The 19,748-nt window shown below is 40.1% G+C and overlaps 1 protein-coding gene across 4 annotated transcripts in view; it reads right to left on the minus strand.

The window, feature by feature from the left end:
* Atp9b (ATPase phospholipid transporting 9B (putative)) overlaps positions 1-19,748 on the minus strand; it is a 188,450-nt gene that overhangs the window by 139,930 nt on the left and 28,772 nt on the right. For all 4 annotated transcript variants that reach the window (XM_029472075.1, XM_029472074.1, XM_021150340.1 and 1 more), the window contains exon 5: positions 5,599-5,707. In XM_029472075.1, coding sequence (XP_029327935.1) covers positions 5,599-5,707 — 109 coding nt within the window. The remainder of the gene's footprint in view (positions 1-5,598; positions 5,708-19,748) is intronic.

A 19,748-nucleotide genomic window follows, 5' to 3' on the forward strand; every position in this document is an offset into this window, starting at 1 on the left:
AACCTGAACTCCAAAGGAACTCACTGAAAAACCTAAAGATTAGCTTTATCTCTATTCCAATACTTCCAATATTTGACAATTACACAGAAGATAATTAAAATTTGTATAATGACATACAAGCTCTTTATGACAACCTCAAATCGATGTTCTCCTTTCCTTAATGCATACTCCTCCTTTCACTGTGTTTGCCCTGTGTCCACCTGGTATCCATCTGACAACTGCACGGTAGCCCTGCTTACTCTGATTCACTTCTGGTACTTGTCCCATTAGTAGAGCCCCTCTATTCCAGAACTCTTAAGCACAAAGCAACATAGTCTCTGTAAACTTGTAGTAACTCAATCAACACCAGTCATATATATATGTGTGTGTGTGTATATATATATATATAATATATATATATATATATATACACACACACACACACACACACATATACTTCTAACGTTTAAAGGCTTAACTTTACAATGCTATGAATATTTAGTATCTGAGTGGCTATTAAACTTCAGAATAAGACGGTATATTGTGACATGCCCTGCTTCACTTAAAAAAAAAAAAAAACTAAGTATTTATCCATCCAGTGACAAGGAATTTCTCCTTTACTGTTTCTCCAACAGAAACTAAAATTTAAATGAAAAAACATCCATAGAAGTTCTAATGGCCAAAATCTGGGAAGAGTCAGGTACCCATCTTTGAGAGAGATGACAACTGTATACTGGAACCTTACAGGGTAATTGAGAGACTGGTCAATATACCATCAAGTCCTAGATCTCAAAAGCAGCCTGAAATAAGCAAACAGAGCATACACATGTCTGTTAAAGTCATGGCCATGGCTCACCTCTGCACCTGGATCCCTGGACTTCGCACAGTTTTGACATATATCATCAATGATTGTTTCGGTGTTTTGGCCAAGAAGCATCCTCTTGTGTGGGTACAGCGCAGTTGGCTTTTATCGGTTGTTAAGTGAGAAGTACAAAAAACCCCAAGTGGGATATGGAGACATAATGCAGCACTTCCCCTGTTCCAGCCCTGGCCTATCTTATACTATGACAAACATCAAAAAGTTAAAAGGTCGTATGTGATATTGGAAGGTGGCTAGTGTGACAGGAAGCCATGACACGAGCAGAACACAAGGGTCTGAGATGCTAATAGAAGACAGCATGTACGGAGAGTTAGGGCAGACCCTGCCTCTAAGTTTAAAGTGGACTGGTGGTGTGGTTCAGTGGTAAAGCCTATACACAAGGTCCTGGGTCCAATCCCTATATTACCAAGACAGTAGCAATAAAACACCAGAAAAGACCAGATGCCTAAGTCAAAGCAAAGGACAGTACATATGTCCTAAAAACTAACATGCTGAGTTACAGAAAAGTCTCATAGCTGGCGAAGTGAAGTGAATGCCTGGGTCTAAGGTCAGAAGCTTATCTTACAACTTGAGAATGTTACTATCAAAAAATGAAGACTTCTGGCCCCTTGTGGTGGCACATTTCCACAATTATAATACTTGGGAGGAAGAGGAAGGCTTATCTCTGTGAGTTCAAGGCCAGTATTGTCTACACAGCAAGTTCCAGACCATCTAAGTCTACATAATAAAACCGTTTCACAACAAACGAACAAAAATGAACATTTGTGTTTTCAATTATCCAAGGGAGGGCAGAATTCCAATTTGATAATTACAAACTACACACAGCTGGCCAGTCTCATTTACTCTAGCCAATCCTTGGTGTCTTTTTATTTCTCTGACTGTGGGATGATATATTATTCTTGGTGACCTGATTATAACTAGGTAAGAAATCATTAGTTCCAGAAGTCCAGGATTCTTCCCATTAGCTTTACTAGAGACAGCACTTCTGACTTATGGGCTAGGTCACTAACAGCTGCCCAGGTTAATTTCTGGAGCTTCAAGACTGGTTTTTTGTTAAACCATTTGACTGAGCTACAGAGATCTCTGATGAATGCCCTTCTAATGTCAGAGGACCCAAAACAACACCCATAGGCCACACTAATACCACTTAAAGTGCACTTCTTTATTTCATAAATACCATTTAATTCAATTCTCGGAGAGGCTTCCCCATGCATGCTTCATCACCGTGAGTAAACTATAATTTGAAGAAACACGTTGGAAGAAAGAGAGAGGAGGAAGGAAGGAGGGAGGGGGGGAGGGAGAGAGGGGGGGAGGGAGAAAGGGTGGAGGAGAAAGGAAGACAGGAAGACAGGGAGAGAGGAAGAGAGACAAAGAAAGAGAGAGGACAGGAAGAGAGAAAGGGAAGGAAAGGAAAGAGATATGAATGAATGAATGAATAAATGAATGAGTGACTGAGTGATTGCATGAGTGAATGTGTGCGTGAGAGAGAGAATATATATATATATATATATATATATATATATATATATGAATGAGAGAATAAATTTTCATGCCTGGATGCATGTAAAGTAAGTGCCTGGAGAGAACAGCGAAGAGTAAACCACAGAGAACACACCAGCAGTCACAGAATTACAAAATAAGAAGCCTACTTGCTTGATTACGGAAATCAAGCATGTCGGGCCTTTTCAAACAGTGGATCACCTCTGAATGTAGGTTTCACAAGAAAACTGGCAAGAGTAAAGGGTTGTGGATGAACAATACCCAAAGTTCAAGCTCACCAGGGTAGGGACTCAAAGCCCTCCCAGCAAGCCAGCCCAGGCTTAAGCTGCTTCCTTTACTGGACTACAGCCTGGGTTTGACATACACAACACTTACACTCTGCAGTAAGCAAAGTCAGGAACGCTGCCAGAAACACCTAGGCTCAGGTGAGAGAGAGGCTCCTGGACATTATGAGCCCAGTATGTTTACTAGCCTCTCACGTTCTCTGCTCTTACAGAATTGCAATGGTTTAACCACAGAAAACAGGCTTTAAATGTCTTCCTGCTGTTATTTCTTAGCATGTATCAAGTGATAGATATTTGAATCTTGTGATGTAAGCATTTTAAAAACTGCAGTTTGAGGGGGGCAGTTCAGCCACTCAGGTCACTTGCTACTTTTGCAAAGGTTCAGTTTTCAGCACTCAAAACAGATGGCTTACAACCTTCTGTGACTCCAGGAAACTCACTGCCTTCTTCTGGCCTCCACTAGTGAACACATGTGCATGTGTGACACATATATATACAAATATACATACATACATACACACTCTCACACATTATTATCTATCCATCCATCTATCCATCATTTGTCAAGACAGGGCTTCTATGTGTAGACCGGCTGTCTAGAAACTCAATGTGGAGAGCAAGCTGACCTCACACACAGAGCCCTGCTTGTCTCTGACTCTCTGGTGTGTGCCACACTGCCTAGCAAGTAAAACTTTCTGCTAAAGGACAGACACACGAGCTGCTTGCTCTGTGTGCTGCACTGACTGAGTAGCAGGCTTATTAATTTCCACTGGTATCCCCACTCCAATCTCCAGTGCACAAAGCATCAATCTCTGCTTCATCACAAACACCAAAGTAAACCTAAATTCAAAATAAGCTAGAATCTATAAGCTATTCTCAAAATAACAATGGCAAACCTAATTTACCTGGCCTTTGAGCATTCTTTTTCTTAAAAGTAAATCTTGCCTTCCTTTCTACTCCCCATGTGCTCACGTGCGCACACAGAGGTGGAAGTCAGAGGTCAGCGTCAGGCATCTTCCTCTGTCGCTCTCCATCTTATGTTTTGAGGCAGGATCTCTAAACTTGGAGCTCACTTATGAGGTTAGACTGTGGCCAGTGAGCACCAGGAATCTGTCTCTGCTCCCAAATATATACCCTGGCCAAATACTGGCCTTACAGAGGTTAAACACGGCACCCAGCTTTCTACAAGGGTGCTGAGAATCCTAACTCAGATCCTCGTGTTTATGCAGCGACCACTTTATTGACTGAGCCATCTCCCTGCCTACGTTTAATAATTTAAAAGTACAGTAAGGAGAGCAGTCTTTTCAAAGATTGGTACCAGGCAACTTGATATTTATACAAACAAATGTGGACCTATGTAACACATTATACAGGAAAATGGATCGGACTTAAATTCAGAGCGTAAACTATCGCTGCTAGAAGAAAAGAAAAATCATTGGAGTTGGCCAATTATTTCTTTACTACAACATCAAAAGCACAAGCAAGAAGAAAAAGTGAACGAATTAGAACAAACAAATGCTTATGCATTAAGAAAGTGAAAATGTGAGCCCTCAAAATGAGAGAAACTACATGCAATCATAAATCTGACAAAGGACTTCCCTAAGATAGATAACGGACACTTACAACTCAGCAACAGACAGTCAAGGGCTCAGTTAAAAAGTAGCCGAAGGATCTGAATATACAGCATCCAAGGGAAAGATGCAAATGGCCAAAGAGCACACAGCACACCCGATCTCAACAATCACTAGCAAATGCAAATAAAACAGGCATGGAAGACACTGACAAGTACAGCTGAAGACTCAGCAAAATCAGAAGCCGTGTGCACTGGTGGCAACAATGCCCAACGATGCAGCCAATCAAGAACCAGGATGGTGCTTCCTTCAGAGTGCTCAACAGACTCATCTCCTAACCTCACACCCTTCCCACTGGGCAATATCCAAGAGAAATGAAACTACGATTATGAAAAGGCTGGTATACAAGTATTCATGGGAATGTGAGTCACAACAGTGAGCGAATACCAACAACCCTAATGTCCACCCAGTGCTGAGCAGATAAACATGTGCTGTGTAGTGCTGCAGAATTTACTTGTCAACAAAGAAAATACCACTTCATGCTGTAACGTGTATGAGCCTGAAAACAAGCCAAAGGGATGACTCCAGTGACAGAAGATGGCCATAGTGCATGAGTCTACTCATGCAAAACCAGAGACAGAAAAAGTAAAACAGAGGCCAGAGGCCACCCTGGACTTCAGTGGGAAAAAAAAGGAGAAAAAAAAAAATGAAGAGACCCAGTGAATTTTTTGTTTCTTTCAGGAAACTCACAATTAAGAGTTCAGTGTATCCCATCCTATTCAATCTTCAGGTTCTTCTACTGTCTGGGCCTGTAACAGTCTGACCCATTCTCTTCCTGATAAACTGCTCCTATTTCAAGTACAGACTAAAAAGTGAGGAAATGAGCTCTGTAAGTATTTGTTAAGTGGGAGCTAATAGCCTGGATGGGGTAAGGAGCAGGATGTATGTATGCACCTGGGGCCATGTCGAATGACTGCACTGATTTCAGATGTTCAATGCCATGCTATGCACCCTGACCTTTCTGCGTGTGTTGAACATAGGGCACACTTCACAGTGCTACTGTGCATCACAGGGCACGTGCAGCTGGGTGCTTTCCGATCTATAACAGCATTCTAACAGAGCACTTCATACAGCTTTGTGTCAGTGTATACATACATGTGTTTATGTGTAACTGTGGAAATACACATATGCATACACATACACACATACATATCAAGAAAATGAATAAAACTCTAACTGAAATTCTAGCATTACATACTGTGAGAAAATCAGATCTATATACAAACATGTATGCTTTCTAGAACAGAGTGGACGCGCTTCCTGTTCTGTTAACTCTAACATGCTAATACTAAGCAAATGCTGGGAAAATTAAGTCCTTGCTAACCTCTTACTGTAAGCTTGCTATATAATTGTGAATTCATTTCCTTGTCTCGCTGAAAACGTCGAAATTCATCAATCGCTTCACGTGCAATCGTAACAGCCAACACAAATCCCTATAAAACAAAAAGTATTTTAGAAAGCAGAACAAAAAAAGCAGAGAAAAATTCTTTAATATTTAGTTTTACTTTTTCCCCTTCAATTTGTATTACTCCCTAAAACACAAAATGAATAAAAATAAAAAACTACGAAAATGTATATAATGTATAGTAAAAAACCGACAACATTCAGACTAAGGAGACCCTGTCTGTCATAAGGACATGCGCAATACCCACAGCTACTCCAAGCAGGGAAAACAGTGAGTGCACTTACTACAGGGAGACACTAGGACACTAGCAATGACTACGCAAAGTTCCAGCTTCTGTCTGTCTGTCTCTCTCAGGTAGACTCAAATCACACAAGAACATAAGATCCCCCCGGTGTGTCATGCTGATCCATTTTCTTACTCCATGCCTTACATAACCAACTGGACTACAGAGTAGAGGCACAATTTTATTTTGCTTTTGAAGTAAACTACCAACTGGTAGCTTGCATGATATCTAAATGAAGTTTCAACATGTTTATAATCAATTGTGAAATCTGATGCAGATAATATGTCATGTTTAAAAGCTACATATGTATCTCCTGATACGCTACAGGGAAATTCTTCCAAGATGGGCATACAGGCATACCCTCTAATTCTAGCACTAGGGAAGCTGGGATCATATCAGGAGTGTGAGGCCAACACAAATAGGCTAGCTACACAGTGAGTTCAAGGCCAGCCTAAATTACACAGTGAGATTCTGACTCAAAAATTAAATAAACAAACAAACAAACAAATAAATGGAAACAGAGTGCTATTCAGGTCACTTTGCCCATGATAAAGAAAAACCCTTCTTAAACAGTCACAGTCTTGTTCTGATGACTTAGATTGGGCACACTGTAAACAACAGAGCACTGAATGAACTGCACTCAGAGGCGAGTAATCCTTTGTTCCAGACTTCCCCCTGTAAAACCAAGGGCTATACTAAATAGGTCGCTGGAAAGAACAGGTCCTTTACCCACTGACACAGCATTTCTTTAAATACCCTGCTAAAAAGCTCGGTATATAAACACAACTTAAATATCAGAGCAAGGAGTAGATGCGCTGGAGAGATGGCCCAGCAGTTAAGAGCGCTGGCTACTCCTCCAGAGGAGGTTATGACTACTATATGAGAACACAAATGGTTTTGTTATCTTGGAACCTACAACTCACTTTTCCATTCCAACATTCTTCTCTGTATGGATTCCTTAGATTTTTTCCCCACAGGGCAGCTGGCAACCACTTGTAACTCCAGTCACAGGGGATGCAATGCCCTCTTCTGGCCTCCACAGGCACCAGCCATGCAATTGGTGAACAAATACACATGCAAGTCCAATACTCCTACAGTACTGCTGTCAGAGACAGGCTAGGAAGATAGACTCAGTGCTTACTATACTTCCTATCCTGAGACCGTGAATTTGATCTCTGTAACCCGAATTTTACAACAAGGCAGGTGCTTGTAATCCCAGCACTGAGATCCCTAGGGCTTGCTTTCTAGTTAACTTAACCTACTTGGGGAGTTCCAGGCCAAAGAAAGACCCATATGGAAGGTATATATATATATAGCACCTGAGGAATGACAACCAAGGTTGTCCTCTGGAACACACAAACAGATACACACACACACACACACACACACACACACGAGAGAGAGAGAGAGAGAAAGAGAGAGAAAGAGAGAGAGAGAGAGAGAGAATGAATTTGAATGAGTGTCATACAGTAATTAGGTACAGTTCTCATTCCAAATTAATCTGACAATCCTATGTCCTCCATTCCATTATCTCACTTTAGCAACGAACCCATGTATTTATAAACATGTTACATTTCAATGGTCCTACACCATCTAGGCTCCACAACTGCCCAGCCATAAAAACAATGAATAATCTGCTTACTATATATCACAGACACTCTCTCACCTCCTACTACCACTTGACTCTCCACAGCTCAACTCAAACTGCCTTAAAACAATGTGTGAACTAACCAGACCTATGGTGTGACATTATTTTTCTTGGAGGGTTGCTACAACCCCCCACCTCGCCCCCCACCCTTCACTTACTCCTACATGTCTGCTGAGAGTTTCTATCCCACAGTTTGGTTTTGTAGATCCTGAGTAAATGACACAGAAACACTACAATTTATTAATAAGCTGTAAGCACTATTCTGGGTAGGTTTTGAGCTATTATTCTAGTCCTTCTACCTGTTAAAATCCACACCAATGTTAGTCCCTCGCCAATCGGGTGTCTCCCAGGCTGCTTCTGCTCCATCAGCCTGTCCTCAGGGTGATGGGTGATCTTTTGGCTTTGTGCTCTGGGTCTATCCTGTCTGTCGGCAGCCTCTCTCTCATTTCTCTTTCCTCCCCTGTGATCTCTCTCCAGAACCCTCACTTGATTGTATGCCCAGCCTTCCTATCCTTTCTATCCAGTCATAAGTCCCAGCCATTCATTGACCAATCAGAAATTTATGGGGAGCATTCTTTACAGTACATCGGTTAATACAGTGCCCAGATATCATGTTACAATCCAGTCTGGGACAAAGTATTCAGCTTCTGAATGCACACCGCACAGACTCCTGTGCACTGTCTGCTTCACTGCTAGAGCTTCCTCTTCTGCATGACTTGGGTCACACTGGCACAGCTACCCACAAATCCCACTGCTAGTCCCAAAAGCAGTGCTCCAGTTTGCTCCAGCTGCTGCCTGCACTTGACACACCTTCCCAGCCTGGCCAGCCCGTCATGAGAGAATTCATCTTGGCTCTTTGTGTGGCTATCCAGCTGCTCTACTACTAATTCTTATAAGACTACTCTTTCACCATCAACTACATTAGTACTTCTATTGGAAATCAACTAGCCATAGATACAAAGGTTTAGTTTTGGACTGTCAATCAGACTTCTCTTGTCTATATGCTTATCTTTATATCAGTACCTCGTGTCTATTAGATATGATAGTTTCCAATACGGGCATGTCAGTTTCCCAAATAGGATATACTGGCTACTATGGGTCCATAGCATTTTCAAAATAATTCTTACAATCAGTTAGTAATTTTCTAGAGGAGAGTAGGGAAGGAGACAAGAGGAAGGAAGTCACATGGGATGTTGATAGAATGTGGATTATACCCACAGTCCACTTGCAGGATGCTGCCACCATAATACTAGTCTATCATTTAATCAAATCTCCATGCTCTGTACTTTTCAGTGTGTGCTCTCACTCTTTCGCTGACGTTTGTCCTAAGTATCTTTTCTTTTGATACTATTACAGGTGGAGTTGTTATTCTAATTTCATTTCAGATGGTTAAAGCTAATATATAAAAATACAAATGGTTTTCCTATCTTGTATTCTATAACCTTGCTAACTTTTCTATTCCAACATTCCTCTGTGTATGGACTCCTTAGATTCTTCCTTTGTACACAATGATGCTATCTGTATATGGAATCAGATAGCTGCAATGGTTAATGATGGCAGGTAAAATGACAGGCTCTAGAATGAAAAGCCCTCTGTGCATGGATCTGAAGGAGGCTATGCTTCTGCAGGCCGTATTCAAGGTCCAGCACCCATTTCTGATTCCTGATTATGGAAGTGAAGAGAACCCCCTGAGTTCCTGCTACATGACTTCCCTGCCATGATGTCTGAGCCCTCAAACTGTCAGCCACACAAACCCTGCCTTCCTTAGGCTGTTTTGTCCAGGGATATTTTTTGTCTGGGTAACATAAAAAATAATGAAATCTAAATGCCTTTGGTTGCTTGTCTACCTGGCCTGTTCCCTTTACCGCCGCACTTATAAGGGTGTGATCTCATACTTATGAAGGAAGGGCATAGGACAGATGACTTTGTTCCTGATCTTAAGAAAAGGATCAGGAACAAATTGTGTGAATTATGTGAAATGCAAAATTTTAGAAACAAGGTCAATTTGCATGCTATCATTATACACCTCCATGGCAGAGAAAAGAAAGAAAATACTAATGAGCCTATCAGAGACATGAAGCTTGGGTGTATAATTTTATTAGACCTACAGCAACAAAAACTATAAACCACCAAAGCAACAGAACACACCTGCTCCTCCCCAACAAAAGAAGAAAAAATAACTGTTAGAAAATTGCTAAAGAACTGCCAGCTCACGCTTGCACTCCCAACTCTCAGGATGTTGAGGTAGGACAATTGCCACAAACCTGAGGCCTGCCTGGGCTACACAATGAGTTTTATCATGTGATTCTGGTATGGGATAAGGTATGAGATTTTGTCTCAATCAGGAATCCTAATATAAATGAAAATGAATTCCCTAAATTCAATGACACCAATAGTTAACACATACCAGTATTATTTTATCACATTACGGATGGTGTGACAATATCACTGCGAGGACATCTCTGTTCAGTCAGTTACATTTGTATAACATGAAATGTATATATCTCTGAATCCAGAGAATGCATTTCTGGGCAGCTTGTGCAGCTAATCCCAGGTAGGACAAAACTCACTATCACATATCTGTGATGGTGACTACATAGTTTATGATGTACAGGTGATTTCTATTCATAGCTGGCTTTCTCGGAAAGGCAGTAGGATGAAAGCAAATATCTACACACTGTAGACAGTATTCTAAAGGAACAGGACACATCAAAATCGCCTGAAAAGATTTTGCAGCATAGACTTGGCTCAGGTCCTACCTGAAGAGCACTCTGCTACTTCTGATCTCCAAGGAGCAGGTTCCCAGATGTGTATTTTTCTGAATTCCCCAGGTGTCTCTACCTTTCATACTTCTAAACCTCCGTCTTAAAGACAACAAAATTTACTCTAATTTTAGCAAGCGAATCATAATTATAAACTGTAAGAAAAACAAAACTTGCTACTTCCCAGTGTTTTTAAAAACTGAAGTCCGTGAAAAAGAGCCTGGGCTTCTAATGGAGGATTGGTGAAGGAGTGGAATTAGGAGGGGGAGGCCCCAATTCTGAAAACAAGAATCAAACACTCTCAGGAGGAAAGTGAACCTGTCAGAGGCAAAAAAATCCTAGAACATAACACAGTTCCAAAAGAAAGGTAAACTGAGTAACATATGGGTTGGACCAGCAAAAACCAACAACATCAGTGCTATCGCATCTACCAGTGAGGTTGGCCATGGAGCCTACAAACACCTCATGGCTTGCCAAGGGCAGAAAAGATACTGCAAGAAAGTGAGCAGATGCCACCGTCTCCTTCTTGACTCCCATAGAGTCTCCAATCAATGGGCCTCTACATTAACAGTCTGTTCTGAGTCCTTGGTTGATCATTACAGACTAACCAAGGATGAAAGATCTAGAGAACCAACAGAGTGCTACACATATACCCAGTGCATTTTTTTCAGCTAGAGAAAAATAAAAGTATGCAACTTGCTGGATAATTCACAGAACTGGAAAACATTACATTAAGTGAGGTAACCCAGGCTTAGAAAGACAAAGAGCATGTGTTCTTCTCATGTGTGTAGCTGAGCTTTTAGGTTTTTATATAAGCGAAACTATGTGGGAGTGAGGGAGGGTAAATGCCAGGAAGCTAGAAAAGGGGCCTGTGACAGGGAAAAATTACTTTCAACAGAAAATTACCCTATAATTAAATCACTGTAAATGTTATCTATGCTATATTTAAAACCTAAAATGTCATGATTGATTCTATTAGCATCAGATCAAAATATGACAATATTTTAAATTATGTTCTCTTAGAAATAACTTGAATTCACTTCCAGGTATACTTCCTCTTGATTAGTAATTCTACTGAGAATGCTGTTTTTGCAAATTTCTACATATTTAACAATTTCCTGTGAGTTTCATTTTTATTTTGATCTTGATACCTTTCATCTTTTGTTAGTTCTCATTGCGTACATTTAAACTTTCAAATACAAGAAGTTGAAAAATATCCAAATGAAAGGCACAATGAATTAAATTTTATAAAAATATCATCTAAAGAAAAATTGGAGGCTTGAGAGGACTCAGGAGCTAAGAGCACAGGTTACTATTCCAGGACCAAGGTTCGATTCTTATATAGCATGTTACAGCACCCTGTAACTCCAGTTCTAAATGTTCATACACACAGAATATAAAAGAAAAGAAAAAGAGACTGAGAAAAGAAAAAAATGATACTTCTTAAGCTGATTTCTTATCCACATTGACGACCTGCTTGACAAAAAAACAAAGTATTTTATATGGAAGAAATACAGTAACTTCAAAATATACAAAGAAAGAAACAAAACAAAAAGTCAAATTGGCTAAAATGGGGTAGTAAAATAAAACAGGTCTCACAAACGAAACACAAATGGCCAAGAAGCATGTGGAGAGATGTTTAACCTCACTAGCTACCAGAAAAATGCACATTAAGCCTACAATGAAATCCCACCTAGTCCTAGTCAGAATGTCAGTCACCGAGAAGACAACAGACCCTAGTCCAGAAAGCAGGAAGGGTAACTGCAGATGGAGAACCTGGCACTCCATGAACCCAAACCAGGCCCCTAGTCTCCTCCCCCGCTCTGTAGAAGACTACATTTGTGACCTCTCCTCACTCTCTGTCCCCATTTCCAGGGGCCTAAGTAGGTCTTGGTGGAACACCCTGCTTTCCTCCCGTGTACCCCCTTGGTACCCCAGCAATGAGAACATTCTCATTTGTAACTGTCAGGTCCCAATACCTGAGAACATATTTCATCTGGAACCCCAAGTAGTCACACCTTTCAGGATCTCAAAAGAATTAACTACCACGCAACACACAGGCACCACACTCATCTAAAAACCAGGTCAACAAAACCCAAGGAATAAACACCTACCCAACAAAGACAAAACCAGTTATCTGCACCTACAAGTACAATCACTGCCAAACCCAGATGCTTAAACACCAATTAAAAACATAATCACTAACACTGAGGACAATATGTCTCCCTAAGAGTTCAGCACCCCTATCACAATAGGCCCTGGGCATTACAACACTGCTAAAGCACAGAAGACCTGAAAAACAGCATTAACAAATATGATAGAACTCCTTAGAAAAGAAATGAATAAATGTCTTTAAGAAATCTATACAAACTAAAATTGTATTTCTTCAAAACTAATTTAAAAAGAAGCATTAGTCTCATAAAAAAAATCTATGCAAAAATAAGCAAACAGTAGAAGACAATAAATAGAACAAATCAAGACCTAGAAGTGGAAACAGAATAAAGAAAAAACCAAATTGAGGGAAATCTGGAAATGAGAAATAATTCAAACTCTAATAGAAAATTTGCAGGAAAACCTCACCAGAAGAATACAAGAGATGGAAGAGCTAATCTGCATACTGAAAACACAGTAGAGAAAAAATAGATATACTTCAGCCGCAGAAAATGTTAAATCTACCAAAAATCCTGGCACTATGAAAGGACCAACTCTATGAATAATAGGAATAGAAGAAAAAGAAACCCAGGTTAAAGGCACAGAAAATATTTTTAAGAAAATCACAGAGGAAAATTTCCCTAACCTAAGAAAGGAAATAACTATCAAGGTATAAGAAGCACACAGAACACCAAGGAGACTGGAGCAGGAGAAAGAAAATCCCTCAGTATATAACAATCAAAACATTAAATGCATGAAACAGAGAAAGAATATTAAAAACTGAAAGAGGATAAAACAAGTAAAATATAAAGACAGACCAATTAGAATAACAACTGGCTTCTCTATGAAGATGTTAAAAGCCAGAAGGGCCTGGAAATGTTCTAAAAACTCAAAGATCACTGATGTCAGCCCAGACTATAACCGAGAAAGTTTTTCAATTGCATTAGATGAAGAAAATAAGACACTCCACGATAAAAACCAAATTGTCACAAACCTAGCCCTACAAAGGTGTTAGAAGGAAAATCCAACCTAAAGAGGCTAATCACACCCAACAAAACACAAGGAATAAATAATCCCAGAGAAGCAAATCAAGGGGGAAACACTCATACACGTCACCCCCACCACTACCACAAGAAAATAACAGGAACCAACAAAGACTGCTCAATGATATCCCTCCACATCTATGCCCTCAATTCCTCAACAGACAAACAGAACGGACACAAAAAAAGGGTTCATCCTTCTGCTGCAAACAAGAAACACAACATCAAATTCAGATATCACTTCAGGGTAAAAGGTTGAAAAAGATACTCCAAGCAGGTTTAGCCATCTGAAAAAAATAGACTTCAACACTAATCAGAAGAGAAAGAAAAGAACACTACAGACTCACTAAGGGAAAAAAATCCAAGAGGACATTGCAATTCTAAAATGTATGCAGCAAACACAAGAGCACCTAAATTCATAAACAATTAACATAAATCACATATTGCCCTGCACACACTGATAGTAGGAGACGTCAATATCCTGCTCTTACAACAGACAGGTCATCCAGACAAAAACTAGACAGAGCAGTGCTGGAGCTAACAGATGTTAAACAAAATGGCCCCAACAATTGTCTATAGAATGTTTTTTACCCAAAAACAAAACAATATACCTTCTTCTCTGCACCTTAGAGAACTTTCCTAAAATATAACACATGATCAGACACAAAGCAGCAAGTCACAACAGATAAAGGAAAACTAAAACCATCATATACCCTATCTGACCATGATGGATTAAAAGAGAAGAGACGGGGAGAGGAAGGGGTGGGATCGGGTATAGGGTGAGCTGAGGAGAGAGGGTCAGAAGAGTGAATGGAAATCAGTGTGTGTGTGTGTGTGTGTGTGTGTGTGTGTGTGTGTGTGTGTGTGTATGAGGGGGAGGGTCTTTAGGACTTGCCAGAGACCTGGGATGAGGGACGTCTCCCAGGAGTCTATGAGGATGACTCTAGCTGAGACTCCTAGAAGTGGGGGATATGGAGCCTGAAATGGCCACCTCCTGTAGCCAGGCAGTACTCACAGTGGAAGGATAAGGAAACCAACCCACCCACAAAATCTTTGACCCAAAATTTGTCCTGCCTACAAGTGCAGGGACAAAGATGGAACAGTGACTGAGGGAATGGCCAACCAATGACTGGCCCAACTTGAGACCCATCCCATGTGTAAGAACCAATTATTAATGATGCTCTAGTATGCTTGCGTGCAGGAGCCTCACATAACTGTCCTCTGAGGGTTCTTTCTACCCAGCAGCTGATGGGAACAGATGCAGAGACCCACAGCCAAACATTAGACAGAGCTCAAGGAGTCTTGTGAAAGAATTGGGAAAAGGATCAAGGGATCCAGAGGGGATAAAGACTCCACAAGAAGACCAGCAAAGTCAACTAACATGGACCCTTGGGGGCTCTCGGAGACTGAACCTCCAACCAAGGAATATTCACAGGCTGGACCTAGACCTCCCTGTACATATATAGCAGATGAGCAGCTTAGTCTTTGTTAGGATACCCCAACAATTGGAGCCAGGGCTGTCCCTGACTCTGTTTCCTGCCTGTGAATCCTGTTCCCCTAACTGGGCTTCCTTGTCTAGACTCAGTGGGAGAGGATGAACCTAGTCCTGCAGTAACTTGATGGGACAGGGTGGGTTGGTGGGGGGTTGAGGGGAGGTGTCTCCTCTTCAGAGGAAAAAGGAGAGTGGAGGAGGAGGAGGGGAGGGGAGGGGTTGAGAAGGGTATTGGGGTGGGGGGACATAAAGTAAATAAATTAAATCAACAAGACTATTTTTTTTCTATCAGAAAAATAGAAAGCTTATAAATTCAAGGAAAATGAACAACTCTTGAATGAAAAATGGATCAATAAAAAAAATGAAAGTTTCTAGAATTGAATGAAAACACAGATCATACCCTAATTTATGGGACACAAAGAAGGAAGTAAGGAAGTTCTAGCGGGCAAGTTCATAACACTAAATGTCTACCAAAAAAAAAAAATTGGAACAATCTCATACTTGCAAACAACACACGAACACTCTAGAACAAAAAGAAGAAATCAAAACCAAAAAGAGAAGACAGCAAGAAATAATCAAACTTAGGAACAAAAATCCATTAAAAAAAGAAACATTAAAAAAATGAGAAACAAAGAATCAATGAAACAAATAACTGGTTCAGAAAAAACAGTAAAACTGACAAACCTTTATCCAAATTAACCTAGAACAGCAGAAAGAGAGTATCCAAATTAACAAAACTAGAAGAGAGAAACAGAGCTACAACCCCTTTCATCAATGATAGTGTTCTGCCTACAAGGTATGCTAGCGCAATGGGTGGCACAAAGCTTGTTATAGTAACCAAACAATTTCTGCTTTGTCTTGAGGCCCACTCCACAAGATGGAATCCATATCCAACACTGCTTGGATGACCAAAACCCAGAGTCTATAGCCCAGAGACCTAAGGTGAAACCAAATACTATTGTTGTAAACAAACAAAACTGTAGCAATAAAGTAACCCTTAATGTCATTCTGCTACACTCATAGGTCAGCACCTTCCAAAGTCGTCATCAGAGAAGCACAAAGCAGAGACTCACAAGCAGACATTTATGTAGTGAGAGATCTTGGAACACTCAGCCCTAAACAGGATGTCTCCACCAAATCCCCAACCTCTCCTCTCCCCAAGGGCTCTGGGAATACCAAAGATGAAAAGACAGAAAGAGTGTGAGCACCAGAGGGGATAGAGGACAGCAAAGGAATCAAGGCCCTCTGCATGAACAGGCACAACGCACGAGCTCACACACTGAAGAGCCATTCACTGGGTCTGCACCAGATGTGGTTCTAGAGCTGAAAGGAGAAGTGGACACATGCCCCCATCCCTAGCCCAGATCTAGCTGCAGTTGATAATCGTTTACAAATGAAGATTTAGTTCCCTCCAAGTGAGTCTCAGTGGGGAAACAAACTACTCCTACAGGTAGCTGCATGCCCAGCAGTAGGTGGCCAAAATAAAAATTAACTCAAGAGCATCTTTGGGGTTCCCTGTCTCATAATGTCATATCAGGAATCTTCTTTATAAATTTTTATCTATTATTTTTTATTTTCATTATATATGTGTGTACGTTTATGTATACACACACACACACACACTTTTTGTTTGAACCTTACCGATGATAGCGTTCCAGTTACTGTTTTTATGTGATTCCCCAAGCATATGAAGAAATGAGTCTGAGTTTCTTGTGCCTCCTCCTAGGCTCTTTCTTTGGTCCAAACTTGCATGTTAGTTTTTGATTTATCTTACTATATTTTATTACCATCCCATAGAAACCTGTTTCCTTCCTGCCTGCCTACCTTCCTTCCAGTCTCCCTCCCTCTCTCATTTTTTTTTCTTTTTTGAAATAGGGTTTCTCTTTGTAACTCTGGCTGTCCTAGAATGTGCTCTGTAGACCAGGCTAGCCTTGAACTCAGAGATCCTCCTGCCTCTGTCTCCTGAGTGCTGGGATTAAAGGCATGCCCCACAATCTCCTGGTGCCTGTTTTCTAATGAGAGGAGGAAAGTGGGTGAATCTGGATGGGAGGGCAGGTGGGAAAGAGCTGGGTGCAGTAGAAGGAAAGGAAACTTTAATCAGGATATACTATGTAAGGGGAGATAAAACATCTATCCTCAATCAGTTAAAGGGGAGAACACAGAACAAACACAAACGCTGGTAAGGATGTGGACAAAGGGATCATCATACACTGCTCACATAACGAGTCCAGCTACCGAAAAAACAGCACAAGGGCATCTGAAAGACAGCTACCATATGCCCAGCTACTGGGCTCCTGTGTATCTACTCCAAGGAAATCAAGTCAAGCATGGCAGACATACTTTGCTCACCAGAGTCCATGAGGATCAGAATCAGAGGAGAAAGACACCCAAACCTGATCTCTGCTTTCCACATACATGCACAACAAGTACATATAACAGATACACATAAACATATGTATACAAATACAAGAGTCTTCCTCAAGTATAGCTCGGGTTACCCTCACTAACTAAAAATAATTTTGATTCTGACCCACAATGTTAAAAAAACAACAACACTTTACTTTTGTTTTATGTTTCTGGGCATATGGGAAAGCGCAAGAGAAAGTAGTTCAGAAATAAAGCTAATTAGTACCATCAATGAGAGTAAAACTAATTTTTACAGTATTGCAGTTTGGGGGTATGAGAGAGATGCATCAAGCAATTAAGAGCAGCAGTTGCTCTTTCAGAGGACATGGGTTTAATTCACAGCACACACATGGCAGAAGGTGACCCAATGTCCTCTTCTGACCTATGGGTACACATGCAGGCAAAACACCCGTATCCATAAATAAAATTTAAATTTTCCAAATTAGTTACAAAGTAGAGGGAATATGCGATGCTTGAAGTAATTTATTTGCTATAAAGTAGTGGACAGTAGACTCTCAGTTTTCTGAGCACCAGCTAAAAGATGGTTTTATGTTTTAGTGGCTTTCAGATAAGAGAAATCTAGAAATGCTAATTAACATCATTCTCTGAGCAATGTGACCAAACATGAGAGCAAGCAGAGAAAAGATTTCAAAATATAAATATGTGTATAAAGAAAATGTGCCCTGTACATCATTTTTTAAAAAGATGTATATACAGATTATAGAATCTATATTCTTAGTTTTCTGGTTAAGATTTTTAAATTTTATTTCAATAAAAAAAGATTTACAAATATCTGTGAACTTAATCTTTTTAAATTAAGTTTTACAGCTGATTATTACTCCATTTTCTATGTTCCATATTTTCATTATCCACTCACCTGTTGACAAACACCATGACTGGTTCCATTTCATTGCCGTCATAAATAAAAGAGCAATAAACATGGATGTGCAAATATCTCTGTGCTAGGCTATGGAATTCTATGACTATACACCCAGGAGTGAATAGCTGGGTCACATGATAGTTCTATTTATCATTAGTTTAGGAACCTCCCAAATGATTTCCATAATAGTGGCATGCAGTAACTTGCACTTCTACCAGTCGTGAGTAAGAGTTTATTTCCTCACATCCTCTCCAACATCTGTTGACAAAGTTCTTGATGATAAGCATCCTTTCTCAGGACAGGTGTTACATCAAGGTAGTTTTAGGAGCATTTCCCTAGTAAATAGGGATGATGGACACTTAAAAAAATAGTTATTCAGCTATAAGAAAAAAAATGAAACCATGAAATTAACAGAAAATGAACAGACTTATACAGTATTAAGCAAGGTCACCCACATCAGAAAAAAACATGTTTTCCCTTATATGTAGATCCAAACCTGTAATGTATGTATGTACATACATGAACAGAATTGAGTGTACATAGAGCAGAACACTTAGAACACTTTGGTTTTCTTTCAAAAACCAAAATGAGGTAAAATCAGGTGATGAGAAAGGACAGAATGGAGACAAAGGATACAGGAATTGCACAAGAAGTCATAAAGCTTATAGTTTTCCTAGTTTCAACTTTGTTATAGTTTTTTTTTTTTGAGGGGGGAGGAGTTGGTTTTGTGGTGATATTGAGCACAAGGCTTTCCCTGAGGCCCTGGGTATTGAAAAAGAACAGACTGTTCTCTAAAACCAGGAATATACTTGGCAGAACCAATACTGCACTGGAGTTAAAGTTTTGGGAGAATGGAGGCTCTAAATCCTGAGACCCTAACTCTTCCAACCCTAAGGAGCTCTGTTTATTATCTTGAGACAGCTGTGGTCTGCAGATGTTCGTGAGGTAACCTGTGCAACCTTTGTGCAACCTTGCTTCATTAGTTTCCTACAAACCTCACCTCATTGTATGACAGCTTTCTTCTTACTGTGTTCCAGTTCTCCCTTGCAAATTGTACATGTGATTCTTAATAAACTTGTTTTGTATAAGACATATCTTGTGTAAGCCCTTCTAACCCCAGGTTTTCTACTTATCTCCTAGCTATCCCCCTTAGCTGTTACTAAGGAATAAACTTTTTGGTCTAGAACAATGAATAAGTGCATAAAATTCTAAATAAAATACAAAACCCTAAACAAAACCTCATGGTTTTAGAATGTCTACTCTTTATTTCACTGAGATGTAGAGTTTGGGACTGGGCACGTTTGAGTGACTGACTTCCTTAATCTAGCTGTGTGATGTCTTTATTTGTGAATTTATTACAGTAACAATATTTATAATAAAAATACTGAGCCTATCTTATAATTCTAT

Source organism: Mus caroli, chromosome 18, assembly GCF_900094665.2.
Source record: "Mus caroli chromosome 18, CAROLI_EIJ_v1.1, whole genome shotgun sequence".
In the NCBI taxonomy this organism is placed as follows: Eukaryota; Metazoa; Chordata; class Mammalia; order Rodentia; family Muridae; genus Mus; species Mus caroli.